Genomic DNA, 17,452 nt, shown 5'->3' with positions numbered 1-17,452 from the left:
ATCTGAGATCTGCAAAAACTCCTGCGAGATTCGTTGCCCCGGCAACCTATCCTAACCTTAACCAATCGAGGTCAATGCCTAACCTTAACAATCTCACGAGAGTGTCCCCTGTTTCCGGGCTCCCTTCTAGCCACTACCTTTTTTTTTACCACTTGTCAGTGACAATATTCTATTGTTTTTCCATTCATTCTATCTAAATGCTCTACCCTTGCTGTCCTTCACTCTCTCCATTGTTTTTCCCTAATTCTACACACACTCTCACACACACACACACACACACACACACATATACACACACACACACACACACACACACACAGAGCCATCTCTCTCCTTTTGCTATTCAGTCCACATGTGTGAAGGGCATCGCAGAAGGCCACTTTTGCACCGTGGGCAGAGAGTGTGTGTGTGTGTGTCAGTGTGTGTTTGAGCGTGTCCTTGTGTTCATGCGCGGGGTGGGCGCCGTTGCCAAGGGGATGCCATGGTTACGAGGTGCCAGCCAACCAGCTGACGGTGTCTCTCTAGAAGTGGCAGCGCCTTTGTCCTTCATTCGTGGTGACAGGCCGCGCTGATGCCTCCCAGCGCTGCTAACTGGACGAGACAGCAGAAGCGCTGGGACCGCAGAGAGTGTGTGTGATGGCTGAGCGTCCCTCCCTATCGATCCCTCTGCTTTGTGTATGTGTGTGAAAGTGTGTGTAGAAGAAAGTGGGAGGAAAAAAAGGAGCCAGAGAGAGGCTGCTGGATGGAAGGATGGAGTGGATCGGCTGGAGGCCATGAATTATATATGGACCCAATCTGTTCTCAGGGCAGCTTGGGCTCATAGCTCCTCCAAACTCCTGACTCAACTCACCACACACACACACGCGCACACACACAAACACGTACACAGGGGGGGGCCAGAATAAACCCCCCGCAAAAAATAAAAGGACAGCTTTTAACATATTAAATCCAGAGAAAAGCTACTCTTCCCTTCTCCCTCCCGAACATCAAACAGCTCAGGATGGATGGAGGAGAAGCCATTTATTTTGCCCATCTAATGAAAGCAGAGCGCTCCGCAACACTGCCAAGACTGCGAGCGACAAAGCACCACAGGCAGCATCCCTCGTTCTTGACATTCAAGCGCTGCTCTTATTTATTTAGCAAATTTACTTACTAAGGAGGTCAGAAATGAATTATTTGGCGAGGATTTGCCTGGGAGCACTCTCCTCTTCTCTCTTCTTCCCCCTTCCAACATTTTTCTCCCTTCAATTTCCCTTTGATTTACGGCTCTTTTTTTTCTTCCCCGAGCTTTGCTCTTCTTCTACTAAGTGCTTATTTTTTCGACAGAGCCCGTTCCTATAGCTCCAGGAACTTTTTGTAGAGTGTCGCCGGCAGCGCTGGAAAGTCATTTGAAAAGCCAATTCTGTCCTCAGAAGCTGCTGCCAAGAAAAGCTTATACCTTTTAATACTTTGGGTTCTCTTCTCTTTTCCCCCAAAAAATCCCCCACCATCAATCCGCAAACTCTAAAAAAATGTTGTACCGCACCTTTCTTCCAAACAAACTTGTACCTCCTCCACACTGACAGGCTTGACACCGTCCGTGTTATTTGAACATAACGTGTCAGACTTTTTACGCTGCAATTCATCATACTGACAACTGGCAGCCTAGTTCGCCCAGAGAGTAAACTTTTCATAAACCTGATGCTATTTCCCAAAACAATAATGTCATTTCAAGACAGACCACCATGCTTTTTTAAAATTAGATAACAGAGCACAAAAAAAGTGACATTTACATATTTTTTTTTACATGTTTTCAAAGAAACTGCAACAGCAGAATAAACCTAGATTACAAAAATTATGAATTTTGTGTGACTTTGTCATTAAAATAAAAGCCTTATTTAAACGTGCAGTAGGCAGAATATTTTTGGCATCATTGAGCAAAAATTCCATAATAACCTTTCAGCATATTGTAATTCAAGTGTTCTGAGAGATAACTAGACTTCTGCACCTCCTCATGGCTGTTTTCAGGCTTTAAAAAATCTAGCCAGTGACGGGAGACTTTGACTAATCACAGGTCATTTCAGAAGGAGGGAGGATTTTTTCAGATTACCTGTCTCATGCACTACTGTCAGGATATAGTGACCGTTTTATAGAAATAACTTTGCTCCAATTCTACCTACTGCAGCTTTAACTTTTAGTAGAGCAACAGGGTTCTTTTTTATGTTCCCAAAACTCTCTAGGCCAACTCTGTTTCCCCTCAACCACCAATCAAACTGATTAACCAATAAAAGCAGGTCATTTGTTTCAGATTCCAGTCGGCCAGTGGAGGAAAAACTCCGAGAGGGCTGGAGGGAAAAAAACACTCACGCCACACTTTATGAAGATTTAATCACGACCCACGCCTGCAGCCATGGGATACCAGAAGTGGCCCTCCTCTGCTCATTTGGCATTCTTTTCACTCAGCGTAATGAAGCTGGAGTGTGTCTACTAGTGTGTGTGTGAGTCAGAGGAGGATGGAGATGGGGGATGAGAGGTGGAAATGTAGAGGGATTATTGGTGGGGATGTGGTGAAGGGAAGTGTTCAAGAAAATGAAGAAAAGAAGAAGCCAATGACATCGCTGCTAACTAGCCCCTGATTTAGAAGGTCGGGAGAGGAGGGTGGCGGTGGCAGTTCACTCTGGGTTGATGCATCAAAGAGCGAAACTAGACATGTGCTACGACTAACAACTTGTTTCTCAGACGGAGAGGAACTAGGTCTGAATGTTTCAGAATGTTGCGCTGAGATCTGGAGAGCAAACGGGGGAACTGGAGCCTTTAACTGCAGGTTTTTCGGAGGCCAATTTTCTCCTGATCTCCCTCAGATGTTCTAAAGTGGGATCTGAGGAAGGAAAACATAACAAGGCTGTGCTGGAGACAGCGGAGAACAAAAAGCAAATTGGGAGGAAGAAAGACTGAGGGAGATAAAACAGTCTGGGTAGGATAACAGAGCTGCACAGAGACAGAGAGGGCGATACAGTTGGGAGAGTTGGAAAAAGAGTGAAACAGGTGGGAGGAGAGAGAACAGAGGCAGACGGGTATAGATGAAAGAGGTAGAATGAGCGATAGCAGACAAGAACAACTCCGAGGGCAGCACAGAAACTGGAGTATTCTCCAAAAATGTCCATCTTAACAAACATTTAAGTTCTTTTTTTTGTTTTTAAATCAGTCAAAACACTTTTCTGCCAGAAGATTAATTCCTATTTTTCCTATTTGTAGAAAAAGGAAAAATCAATATTCTGAATAAAGAAGACGACAGCAATGTGACAAATGACTCAAATATGTGAACACTGATCTGCTCTGAAAGCAAATAGTCTCACCTAGTTGGCAGATTTTTTTTTTTAACACCAGCTAGTTTATACAAATCTTTTGTTGTTCTAAACATGCGGCGTCTGTTCGGCTTTTCCTCCAGTGCGGTGGAAGTCATGCTTTGTTTTGAATAAACACGATGGCAATTTGGAAGCTAGCATGCGCAGCAGCAGCCACTGTAGCTGAACAGAGAGAGAAAAGACAGATTTCTAACAGAAAATCAAAAGAGAAAGCCGTCATTGTGCTAGACTTTTTGCTTCAAATGTGACCTTTGCAATGCAGTAAAAAAAAAAACAACAACACATTAATGACTGCATCGCGCCAACGATCGAGATAAAACACCGAACAAAGACAAGAAACGCGGGGATGTTTTCACAGTTGATAGTGAATCAAAATGGATCAGTGAGAAGAGAAATATGTGAAACAGACTTTTTAGACAGATATATAAACAAGCAGAGTAGGAGAGAGAGAGCCCTCTCCTCCTGCAGCACCACGACAGCGAGCGACACCTCTCCGGTGTCTTGGTGAATGTGAGGAGAGACTGACAGGCAGTCTGATTGGTCCCAGCAGTGGGGATCATGTCATGCCACTTCTTATTGACAGCCCAGCCATCTCTTAATGGCTCGGCCAGCATTTGCATTGCAGTGTGTGTGTGTGTGTATGTGTGTGTGAGAACGGCACTGAGCCCCCCTGATGCACGTAATTAATCACACATACTGTCAGCCACACCACACCCCCCCCAAAAAAAAATGCCAACACAGTGCACACGACAATCTGAAACTCACTGAGAGTGTCTGTGTGTGTTCATGCATCATACTGTCTGTGCTCGCTTGTTGTTGCCATTAGAGTGACTAAGACATGCTGATGATGATAATGATGACTACAGTGATGATGCTGAAGGTGATGATGGCAATTACAATGATAACAACGATGACTCCTCTTGTTTTGCTCTCAGGCAGAGCTTGTGAGAAATATCAGCATGATCACTTTCAGTTCTGTTTAGCTCGAAAAAATGTCCGTTCAGTTTAGTCATACGACACACAAACACATATAGACAGTATATATATAAAGCATAGACTGGATATAAAAATGCACGACATGACGGCTCCCCTAAAGTGAAGCTAAAACATCTGGATTGCCCCCTAGTGGCTGGCTGCAGTATAGCTCCTAAAGCCCGCCCCCTCCATGTTAGTGGATGGGACATGGGCCAAATTAAAAAGTCAAAGTACACGTCAAAAAATGTTTTTTCCCACAGATGGTTTCTGTCATTTTAGGTAGTTCTTATCACGCTGATGTATGTTCAAGTGTTAATTTTTCTGATAAGTTTGGTTTTAATTAGTTATTTGATGCTATAAAAAGGGGGTGAGACGTCATGATTGACAGCTGCTCTGAGTGAAGTAGTCGCGCAGCCCGAGGCTCAGGAATTGTACGAGAGCGGAGATATCGGCGGCCGTGTTCGGTTTGTGATTGGCTCAGGCGGGTGTGTGGGCGGGACACGATAACAGCCCCCCGATCACTACTGCGCAGACTCTGGCTCCAAATGACGTCAAAATCTCAAGATGGTAGCTCCCGTATCCGGGATATTTTGGCTTCACTTTTGTACAGTGGGAGGAAGTGGAGACACGTCGTCTATCTTTATATACAGACTATGATTTAAAGGCATACACACACATGTCATGAGGGTGGTGAACCTACCTATGGTGCTGTGAATGTGGGGGTGGCAGGATGGGTGGATGGTGAGGTCTGAGTGGAGGTGAAGGTGGTGGACGGGTAGAGGCGGGGTGGGGTGTGGTCCAGTGGGTGGAGGTGGGGTGGGGTGGCTGCATCTGGGCTGGGGACCTCGCATATGGAGGCCGTCTGCAGATCGGCGTCAACAGACCCCCCGACAAAAAGAAAAACTTCATCTGAAATATCATCACTAGCTTACAGTCTCCAGTTGGACTCATGCATCGTCAGAAATGGGAATGAACGTTGACAAAATGTTAATCTGCCACTTCAGTCTGGAGAATGCTGGCGAGACTGCTCCCTTGATGCATTGTTAGGCAAAACCCGCACCGATTGGAGGAAGGCGCAGAAATCCACCCTTCCTCTCAGAAGGCGGCCGTGTTTCCACAAGTTCCCCCGGCAGGGTTCAGCGAAAGTTTACTGCCCACACAATCCCACAACAGCCCTGGTCTCCAACGCTACAAACACTCATATATTCAAAGCTCCAACGCTGATGGAAAAATAATATGCCTTAACTCATATAGCCTACCATTATAGCATCAAAGTGCTTTGTATTTGCGATAAGGTGCTCGGTGTCACCGCTGTCTCTGGTGTTTTCACAGTTAAACCTATGGTTTGCTTTTTCTTCTTTTATGTTATGACAGTTCAACCCATACAGTCTGCTCACAGGCCAATATCTCTCTTTCTGCAACAAATGGCACTTGGTGTATAGTGCCAGCTATCAAAATGTCAGGCACTTTATGAGATGTGTGAAAATAGGGATAGCTCTGCAAATGGCTCATAGAAGCGTGGAACCCCTGAGAACGACTCTTGCCTTCACGTCTGAAAAGACTCTTGGAAAAAAGAAAAAAAAGACAAACTCTGTGGCACAGAAACTCTCAGTGGTGCTTTTCAGCACACCTCCCCGCAGACGACCCTGCAGAAAGAGTGATGCGAGATAGAGATGTTCGCTGGCCCCTAATTTTAGCATACCACTATTTCCAGGTGAAATAAAATAGGCTCAATCCCACAAAGGGGTTCGGGCCATTTCTGTTTGACTGGCACCGTAATATAATTTTTATTCTTTATTTTATCGAGATCACTTTTAGGATCATTAAGGCACAGGAGCAGCTGCAATGAATTATACAGTATACACATACACACTCTGGGAGGCGGCAGTGGGGAATCAAGTATTATAGTATATCATAGTATTGCGATATTTTGCGTGGTTATAATGTATCGATACAGAGATGTCAAGTATCGATCTTTCATTATATAAACTATTAACCTCTTAACAATCCGACTGCGTGCCTCAGTCTTAATGTGATAGTGAAGATACTGGTATCATATGAAACTAGAAAACCTAAGGAATCAATCGGTACCAACCATGTCACGTTAGCTATGGAAGAACGCTAAACAACGCTCCAAAGTTACGCAAATTTTGGCAAAGAAAAACTGGCATGGCGATTTTCAAAGGAGTCCCTTGACCTCTGACCTCAATCTATGTTAATAAAAACTGAGATGAACAGAGTGAAAACTGTATATTATTAGATAAAACAGATGCCAACTGCTAAATTTGCAGTTGAAAAAAGGTAATATATCACAATATATCTTATCGCAAAATGATTAAAATCGCAATAAAATCATATCGTGACTTAAGTATCGTGGTAATATCGTATCATTGGGCCTCTGGTGATTACCACCCCTAATACACACACACATTCACACATATGTATCTACAAACTTAGTTGAGAAGCAACACAAAGCAAAACAGAATCATATAAAAAAATAAATACAAGCTTTACTAAAGAAATTTGAGTCGTTGCTGTGCTCTCACCTGTTGTGTGTTGAGTTGGCAGTTCCCGGCATGGCAGCTGCTGCTCCCTCCTGGGCCTTACGGTTAGAGCTACCCAAAGAAGGAGGGCCCATCCCGGGCCCGGCTGGCTGGGGCATGCTGGGGGAGCTTGGAGCCATGGGCGGGTACACCCTGTTCTGGCTGCCGGGGCCGTGGCTGCGTCCTACAGGTATGGGCTGGCCGGGCCCCTGGCCGTGCATGGGGCTGCTAGCATTCATCCCAAGGCTGTTGGTCATGCCGGGGCCGCTGTAGCTGGTACTGGCGGGCCCACCGTAGTTGGAGGGCCGAGGATAGTTACCTGGAAGAAGACGAAATGAATGAGCCTAAAATTATTGAAAATGTAGGTATTACACAGACAATATCACTCAAAAGGTAAACCATGGCTTGGTTGTCACTTGAGACATTTAACTTCCCACTTGGATTTGATAGATTGCGTACAAGAATGACACAAAATAGCTGCTGTGAAATACTGTGGTCACAGATGGGTGCTGTGAATCACTTCATTTGAGTGAAATGGAGTTTATCAAGTGCTTGTCAGCTGATACTTACTTATGCCTACAACAAGTGACACACACAACAATTCCATCCCTCAAGAAAATAATCTTGTGACAGATTAGGAAGTGCAAAACTAAATTCTGATTCATAACCTCTTTAACCTCCAGTGGAGGCCGTAAAAACGATACGGGGGGTGTGGCGCGGCGACATTTTTCACAGCTGCAGGTTGCTGGAAGGCCCTGGGAACAATTGTCGAGCTTAAGGCTGACTTTGTGAAACACTCGAGAGGAGCTCTAATCTGCAGTAAATGCTTTCTTGCTGCCCTGGAGTGCCACACGGCCGCGATGCCAGAAGCTTTCCTAAGGCACACTTAAACCCCTCCATTTTGGCTCTAAAAGCCCAGCTCGACTCCAACACCAGCTGCAATAAGAGCTGAACGAGAATCGCCATGCTGTCAAAGACAACATATATACATTAAGGCGCACAAAAACACACCTACTGTACATGTAGAAGCGCAGCACACTCCCACACATAGAGAGCACATCTCATTGTATTCCCTCCGCAGGCACTGGGCCTTTTCCACTGTGATATATCCCCTCCCTGGGACAAATCCCCCGCAAGATAGAAAGGAAAATGTGGCATCCTCCATTGTGAGGGGGGCTATTTATTTTGATTTGATTAAGGGTGCTTTAGTTGGGCCTCACTGCTTAATCCTCTGAGAATATGTCTGGAAAAGGGGATCAAGTCCCTTTAAAACCTGAAGGCTTTTCCGCACGCTCAGACGAGGGAAAGTTGAATGACAATATTCCACAAGAGGGGGGGAAAAAAACGTCTCCGAAAATGGAAATGGCTTCTCAGTGTCCTCGAGCTGCTTCAGTGAAGACACTTTCCACATGACATAAGCCTGCGAGTCCAACAGAGAGAAGGAGCGGGAGGAAGCAGCAGAGGGTGGGGGGCGGAAGGAGAGGAAGACAGAAGGTAGGGGGGGAAACAAACTCCTGCTGCCCCTCCAAGCCCCGAGATAGGATTTATATTGAATCAAAATAAAAGTCTTTCCCATAAAAGTCAGCAGCTTCGGTTGAATTTGTCCAGAAATTGTGATGAAATCTACTGTGGGAGATGGGAAAAGAAGAAGCGGATTATTTCTGGGGAGGCTTTGGTGAGTCGGTGAGCTGAGTACGGCTGACACCTGTCAAGGGTTTTGGGGCTATAATAGGGAAGCGTTCAGGAAGAAAGGATGTCTGCTAACGAACACAGGAGGATACGTATGGTGCACAGCACATGTGTGTATGTGTGTGTCCATCTGCTTGTCTGTGTGAATACATATATAATACTTCTGAGACCTTGCAACCAGTGAAAGACACATTTCCATGTTTCTTCCACTCAGTGCCTACAACGCTGTGGAAAAACCCTGGGAACGGTGCCCTGCGGCTTCCTTCCTCTCGGCTCGGGTGGACGGTTTGCTGCAGATGAACAAGGCCGCAGTCAGCGACCTCTCTCAGCCCTCTTTGGACAGCTGTTGAGCCCCATGTCATGGCCGCCTGCCATACATTCTCAATAGCCTGGGCGGACACTTTGTGGTTTTTGGCCCTTGTGACAGACTGAGGCTTCAGTACACCTCCTGGGGAGTTGTTTATAACACACAGTCCCATTTGGACAATCTGCATTTTTTTTTTTTTTTTCCATTTTGGCGGATGGTCCAAAAAGCCCCGAAAGTGGGAGTGAGTGTCTGGAAGTTTCCATGAGACTGTATTCAACTTTGCTGGGAGGGGTGAGACGCTAAAGCCAAATCTAACTGAAGAGGTTTGTGTTGAAAAAAAGTGGACACGCTGCATCGAGAGAACTTATCAGTCTTGATGTACTACCGTTCAAAATGTTCTAGTTGTGGGCTATGTTTGCCTTGGCTGCCAAAGGAAAGACAGAGTAGCTGTGGGACCGGGTTAATGCTAAGCTTTCCTATGAGAGTTTTGCTCCGTCCTGACAAGAATGATTCACTTCCTGAAGGATTGGTGCCGCGCCAGAGCGCTTCTTCAAGGACAGATAGCGTACTAACCCACTTTTTTAAAAATGACTGAGAGCTCATCCCTGAAATTCTAGGTGTTTTTATAAGAGTCATTCATGCTTTCTAAGGCTCTGGAGGTGCCATTCAGATTACATGAGATGAGGAAGCTGGATCATTGCGGAGGCAAAAGACATAATACATATAACTATGGAATATATGTATCATGCTTGTTTACATTACAATCACAATAAATACAATGTTATATAAACTGACAGAATCAGAATGGTGAAAATAGTCAATGACTGAATTTATGATGACTCCATATGGGGTTATATTTATAGAACTGAAAATATGTATTAGTTGTGTGTTAAATTAGAAGTTCATCCAGACCATAGACTGTGTATCGGAAGTGGACGCAGTCACCATGACATCACCATGCGGTTTGTGGGGTGCTATTTTGAAGCCTCGAGTTCGGCATTTTGACCGTTGCCATCTTGGTTTTTGGCCGTCACCATCTTGGTAATTTGCAACCAGAAGTGACACGAGAGGGTGGAGCTAAGTGCAACCGAATGCTGAATAAGACATTTTTAGGCAACCAAAAAGGTTATAATTAACTTTCATGAACTGAAAACACACTGTGAAAGGGTTAATGTTGTAAGACAAAAACACGGACAACGCTTTGGTAGCGACCTGTCAATCACATGGTCGCCACGCCCTAAAGCATACCTTACTTCATCGTCTGTTTTACTCTAAATGGGACCATAATTTACTAAATGAACATCATGCCGTATTGAAGAAGACTTGAAACTAGTGATTGAGACCATAAACTCATGTTTACAATGTTTACTGAGGTAAAAAATTAAGAATTGTCCCCTGCTGGCTGTTAGAAAGAATGCAAGTTTAAGGCATTTCTGCATTGGCTTCACTTTTCAGACCCGGAGGTAGCCCACTGGTCCAGACTTGAAGACAAATAACCTTGGCTGTAAAAGTCAATATGGAAGTCATGGGAGTGGCACTTCCTCTTCCGCCGAATATCTTGAGACCTCATTGTGAGTCTTTGGCAACATGGCCATGTTACGTCATCAATATCAATATGTTTTTTTTTTGTGTAGAAATAGATAGAAATCATCATAGGTTCCTGCAGGGCAAAAATTGGTATAGTTAAGATCAGCTTTTTAATGTCCCTCCTAACTTTGATCTTCCAGTTAACTTAAGACAGAAAGTGAATACAAATGTGTGTCTTTTCTTATCCAATATAACACATATAACACATATAACACAATCTAAGTGCTCAGAAATCCCACTTCCCGTTGCTCAAACAGGCCAGGAGAAAGAAATGTGCAGTGTTAGCTTATATTGAGCACATGTTAGCGTTAACATACATGCACAAAAGTGTGTCATCTACTTCACCTACTTTGCATGCTACTCCTACTACTCTGGAAACCAATCAAGGAGGGACACGAGGAAAAGAGGACAAGGAGGATGTCATTTCTTATTTGTCCCTTCTCCTTCGTCCTTGTGGCTCAGTCTTGGTTTCCTGCCTGCTTCTCGGGCACTCTGTGCCTTTGGGGAGTCTTGGTTTTATTTATAGCGCGATGGAGGGGAGGAGAAGGAGAAGGAGAGAGCTCATGGTGCTTCGTTCACAATTACATGGAAATTCCCGGCACGGTCACGCATTCGGGCGGACGCTATATCCTGCGCCGGGTTTAATCCCTGCAGTCCCGCGGGAGAGCTGGAGTGTGACCGAGCAGATTACCGTCTACTGCTTCCTCAGCAGACTGGACCGTCCGATGCTAACAGCCGAGGCAGTCATTCTCCCGGCTACGGTGGGGTAAGGTATGATGGTGCGCCAACGAGCCCTGGGGATCTGTGAACTCCATCAATAAGGAGTGGAACGCAGATTACATGGCTGCATGCTTGAGCTGCCAAGGACAGCAGCAGGGCAGGCTGTCCATGTCCACATGTGGATGAACACAAATAAAAGAAATGAATAACAGCATTTTTCTCCTTTACTTTTTTTTTTTTTCGTGCGGATGTGGTGGTAGTGGTTGGAGGAAGACAGTTTCAGTTGGAGAAAGAAATGTAGTGTGTTGACAAGAATGAGTACTCATTTGGTTCCATCATACTCATTCAGTAGTACTAAGGTATAACATTCTTTTACTGATAAACCTGTTTCTAATGCAGTTTCATCTGATTTTATAAACAATCTTGGAATTAGGCAGATCAGTTCACAGCTATCGATGATGTCAATGCAGACCAGAAATGTCTTCACTTGCTTTACACGGTTTTAACACTTATTAGACTGCAGTATACATGTAGGACTTTTTTGCAGCGTCTTCTCTTGCCCGAGGCTCCTACATCCTCTCCCAGCCACCTCAGCACCTTCCCCGGCAGGGCGTCTGAGCCTAAGCAGGGCCGGGGTGCGCCTTGGGGCTGCCGAGCTCCACACACTGTCAATTTCCTCCGAAAAACTCCTCTCCCTCCCCCGGGCGCTGGCTTTTTTGGCTGAATTACACCGCCGCTCCAGCGAGGCACCAAGGCTTAAAAGTGCTGTCTGAGGCATGGTCATTACCAGCGAGTGCTTAACCCCTCGAAGGAGGGGGGGGGGAAGCTATGCAATGGGTGGGAGAGAGAGCAGGCTAAAAAATCTCTTTCCTGTAATGGCCTGATATCCTCCTCCCCTGTCTGTCAGTGTGTCCACTGTTCTCAACATGCTGGCTCTGTACCGTGTCCAAGTGCATGTCTTGGAAACAGCTGTTGGAGTTATTTGAGTCCTGAGGAGAGCGATATCAACACACAGTACGAGATCAGTTTAACTTTGGATAAAGAGGGCTTCCAAAGGACAGCCATGAACATAAAGCAGCATAAATATTTTTTTGGGGGAAATACTGGCCAGTCCACTCACTGTAAGAGCTCTCATTTAGACTGTGAGAAAACAGCAAAGGGGGGAACACTTTGCCAGGGTTTTGACTGTGCGTCAATCTGGAAGAAAAGCTTTGGTCACAGTCTAGGAAGCAGACTTATCTAATCAAAGATCTCTGGAAATAAGTACTAAATATTTTAGTATTGTTTGTAGAAGGGCCACATCCTCCTGCAGTCTCATAACCGTATGTTGGAAGGGTTTATGTAGTCGATTACGCAAGCTGTACTACAGTCGTTAGCCCCTGATAAAAGAGCAGTGCTGCAGCCTTCCCTTACCATTTTTATGGTCTTTGGTGAGCTACAAACTCTTAGTGCTGGTGTGTGTGGCAAGCATGATTGCCGGAAATTTTGCGTCACACACCACACGCACATCATCAGAGTGGGGTTCTCCGAGCATACTGTAGGCAGACAGGCCAAGAAAAACAGCAGAGCAGAGTTCAGAAACTTGGAGTGCGTTTCTGTGTTGGCTAATGGCTGGCTAATTTGTTAGTGCACTAGGGAGAAGGAAGGGAAGCAGATGGAGCTGTCATTAAGAACAATGACCAGCAGCTGTCTGCCCTGTTCACCCCGAACAGGCCCCTGACGGGCCCTTTAAGAGCTGGGACCCTGGCCATGTCCCCATACGAATACTCTCCAGTAAACGAGGTGGTGGGAGCAATGTTTTCATATTTATTGCTGATGAGTGTCTCTTTGTGTATCAAAGATTTCTGCATGAGGACGACACGTCATCAAACGGATGGAAATATGTATAAACATGACCAGTTTAAAGGAGCCATTGTACATTTTTGATATGAGGGTAAAGCCATGTTCAGACAGGCAATAACACTACATCAAAAACATATAGCCTTCTCATTCATTTCAATGAGATCACTGCGTTGGTACAGTGTGCAGACGGCTGCAAGAAACGCTGGGTGGTCTGGCGAAAAAGTTGAGTCTGGCTCAACTTTTGCCACAATGCAATGCAACGTCATCCAGCAAAGCACGTCCTGGCCGATCAAATAGTAAAAATATAAGAAGCACATCTCAGCATAATGCAAAACACCAAACACTACAGACTCCAAAATGACCATAAAGTTGGCTCAACAGCTCTCTAAAACAATTTCAATAAAAACTAAAAATGAGAGTTGCAGGGCTATTCTATTAAACAGCATTGGGTTTAGCTGTGTGTACCTAATAAACTGGGAAATATAGATACAGCCGGTAGTAAAAGAGAGATTTTACTACCTACTATTTTTGTTTGGTTTGTTCTCTATGGTACTATGCAAAGATACAAATGTAGCCACTCAAGAAGCAGCAAAGTACTTGCTGCGCTGCTGTCTGAAAATATCCTCGAGTACTAATACAGGACAGATGCAGGTCAGTTGCAAGTGTATTAAATTTGAATGAGAGTCTACATACATCAATATATATATACTGCATGTGTGTGTGATGAGAAGACAGCGAGCCCGAGCTGTTCTTTTCGTTTCTGATGGGAACATCTCTCCTGTCATCCAAGCGAGATTTCACGCTCATCTGCCTCCGGAGCCTCTTCCGGGCTAGTCCGCCTCGCTGTCGCTCTCTGCTTACTTTATTTCTCTTTTTTCTGTCTGCTTACTGGGCTGTCAGCCCAGCCAAAGTCACATTAAGAGATAAGAGTGGGTGGAGAAGGCAGACCAAATACCAAATGCATTAGGGCTATTAATCAACATTAACAAATGCGAGGGAGAGGACGCAATTTTGGGAAAACACACGCACGGATGGGCGCATTTATCAAGGTGACACATTAAAACACACATTTACCAAAAAAAAATACCATAATGTTTCGTCTGGTGCGTCGCCAAAGGCAGAAAACGAAGTACAACAGCAGATGTCAACGTTTGTTGGATGGCCAGGAGTCGCAGTACGTTGGAGAAAACAAGCAAGCGGAGAATGCTTAATTACAGAGAGCAATCCAAAGTTTATTCCCAAAATCTATGGGAAGCTGTGATTTGTATATTTTTCCAATTTTTTTTCTTGAGTATCAGAAGAAGCTTGGATTGATTGTATGTGTCTGATTTACCAAATTTCTCATTAAACAGGCCTACAGTATACTATATCTATATAGTGAAGTGAACCAAAGACTTGCTCAGAGGGTAATGATTAGCACAATGATTATTCAGGAACAGACCGAAAAGTTGTTGTTAAACCTAATCATTTTTTGAATTGGTTAATATCTGGAACACTGCAGCAAATTAGCAGAGAAGTTAGCTGGGCTTAAAACTTAGTTTTAATTCTGTTATTCATTGCTTTTTAAACATTTCACAGTTTTGAACCTGTGAATTTACTAATGTTTGAAGCCTCATGTTTGAATGCTGTGCATCTTGGTACAAAAAGCTTCCTCCTCGGAGTAGAGTTTCCCACCCTTGTGGGAGATAAAACGAGAATCTTTGCAGTCATCTTGTTGTAAATAAACAACAGACAATATACGTGAATTTGAATATGTCAAACACAATAAATAAAACAATAAATGTCTCAATAGAAGAGGAGAGACTGTATGCTTTTAAGACATGACAGTCCCAATCTCAAGTAAGGTGCCATAACTATACCTCTGTCCTTATGGATACTGCTACTACTACTACTGCAAACACTACATTGAGTTTATAGAAGTATCTAACGTGCATTCAATTATTAAGTATTTCCATTTTATGCTACTTTATACTTCTACTCCACTTCATTTTGGAGGCAAATATTGTACAATTTACTGCACTACATTTATTTGATACTTTTAGTTACTAGTTACTTTCTAGATTTAGATTAATAATACAAAATACAAATCAACTAATAAATTATGATGGCAATATTATAGTGAGTATCAACCTTTTATTATATAAATTATTAACCTCTAAACGATCCAGCGGCCTGCCGGCGAGCCCGGACGCTATTCTGTCTTTAAGAGGTTGTAGCGAGCTCAGTCTTAAACCTAAGGAATCCATTGGTACCAACCACGTCATGTTAGCTTGTCGGGAAGAATGCTAAATAACGCTCCAAAGTTACACTAAATTTTGGCGAGGAAAAACTGGCATGGTCATTTTCAAAGGGGTCCCTTGAACTCTGACCTCAAGATATGTGAATGAAAACTCTGAGATGAACAGAGTGAAAACTGTATCTTATTAGATAAAACAGATGTTGACAAACTGAATAATTTGCAATTCAAATTTTTTTTAAAATCGCAATAAGATCGTATCGTGACTTAAGTATCGTGATAATATTGTATCGCGGGGCCTCTGGTGATTCTCACCCCTACAAATTAGTGCCGCCTTTACCAGCTGAAACATGAAAGTGATAAATACATTAATGCATCAGTCATTATAATCTGTTAATATAACAAACATTATTCTAAAATGGTACATTCTGCATAATGAGTGCTTTTACTTTTGGTACTTGAAGGAGATTTTGATGCTATTACTTTTGTACTTTTACTTAAGTATGATTTTGAATGCAGGACTTTTACATGTAACAGAGTATTTTTACAGTGTTATTTTACGTAAGTGAAAGATCTGAGTACGTCTTCCACCACTGGACATCATGATTCAGTGGATAAACCTTGTGTCAGTCTGCCTTGTCATTCTGGAGCTACCTCATAATCTTATCATGAGGAGGGCCAAGAGGTCCGTCTAGAGTTCAAGTGTCTCATGAATATTCTGAGAGTCCAACCTCAGAAAGCTGGGTTTTTAATGCCCGCAGTGAAACCCACCACACAGGACCAGTGAAGACTGTATCTGTATGTGTGTGTGTGTGTATGGGAGTTATAGAAAGAGATAGAGTTAGAGAAAAAAACAGAGGATGGATATGTCTTTCAAAATGAGTCTTTTTGTATTCCTCATCAGCAAACTCTCTTTGAGACCAATGACACTGATGTCAAGGCCCAATGTGACTGCGAAATGGGGGCCAGCAGTCATCAGAAAAGACAAATGTGGCTTTCCCATCTGAAGCCAGACTCCCCCTGAATGAATGATACGCATGGTATTCATCACTTCAATAAGTCTAGTCAGAAAGCCAAAGCTCTTCCACAAAACTGATGTCAGGTAAAAGTCAACAGAGTAAGTCAACACGGGGCTTGTTAGTGGTTTTCATGATTAATAATTCGTTAAGTTTGAAAGGAGTCATAACTTGTGGGAAATTAAATTCTATCTTTTGGTTTTGAATAGTCTCTCTTAAACCGTGGCCTGGAAGTTACATCCTCTGGTTCTGACAAAGAGTGACAGAAGTTGCTTTATGTTTTTTCAATGAGCTCGGCTCCAAGGACTCCATTTCTTATTAAAATCCAGAGATAGAGTCAACATTCCTGCTTAAAGGGAACACACTGAAATGTGGGGTAGACTGACTTTTTGATCAAATTAGAAATTGACTCTCCCTTGATCAGCCTTTGTGTGTCTACAATAGATTATTGGCTCAGGTGCTCATCGCTAACACACAATGTAACACAATATAATCTCAAAAGTGCAGCTAAGTCTCACACTTTTGTGTAGGAGATGAGAAAAGAGGAATTATGATAATAAAAACAATTTCAAACTAGTGCTAACTACGTCCCATTTATAACAGCGCAACCTCCATTAAGAAATTGTGTAAAGCTGAGAATAAATGTACAATTTTCTCACATAAATATAGTCAAAAATGAATGTTGCTTCATTTAAAAATATCACATGCTATTGTTATTAAAAATACTTTATGATTAAGTATTAAGGCCTGGTCACACCATTTAAAATAGAAAAATTATCACATTTCATTGGTGTCGCCGAAATAATTACTTATTTCCTTACTTAATTAATTTGCTAAAGTTATGAAGTAAATCCACATGCATTTTTTAGCGCAGAGTTCAACCTTGGTGAACGTTGACCAATTCCAAGGTGTCTTGACAGTGTTGACTTTAAGGAACTGGACAGCCATGGAGTCCAAAATGGAGGGAATTATTGTATCTTATTTGCTGTTGTTGGAGTATAAGCTGCTCCACAAAAGAGGACTGGTTTGCAGACAGCTATGAGACAGGAGTCAATGGTAGAAATATGCCTTTTGAATAAAATGCAAACTTATTATCTTGTTACCGACCAGCATGATTGCTAAGTGACAGCTAGTTAGCGCAGAGAGCTTTTTCCCCTCTTCAATAAAATTCTTCATCGATTGAAATGATGTAT

At 43.3% G+C, this 17,452-nt stretch overlaps 1 protein-coding gene across 1 annotated transcript in view; it reads right to left on the bottom strand.

Annotated features, from left to right (window-relative positions):
- Positions 1–17,452, bottom strand: part of LOC119504271 (AT-rich interactive domain-containing protein 1B-like) — a 199,258-nt gene that overhangs the window by 26,525 nt on the left and 155,281 nt on the right. The window contains exons 8-9 of the mRNA XM_037796316.1: positions 6,866–7,181; positions 5,020–5,181 (exon numbers count right to left, since the gene is read on the bottom strand). Coding sequence (XP_037652244.1) covers positions 5,020–5,181; positions 6,866–7,181 — 478 coding nt within the window. The remainder of the gene's footprint in view (positions 1–5,019; positions 5,182–6,865; positions 7,182–17,452) is intronic.

Source organism: Sebastes umbrosus, chromosome 16, assembly GCF_015220745.1.
Source record: "Sebastes umbrosus isolate fSebUmb1 chromosome 16, fSebUmb1.pri, whole genome shotgun sequence".
NCBI classification, from domain to species: Eukaryota; Metazoa; Chordata; class Actinopteri; order Perciformes; family Sebastidae; genus Sebastes; species Sebastes umbrosus.
Note: the sequence above shows the minus strand (reverse complement) of the source record. Positions and strands in the feature narration are given on the sequence as shown.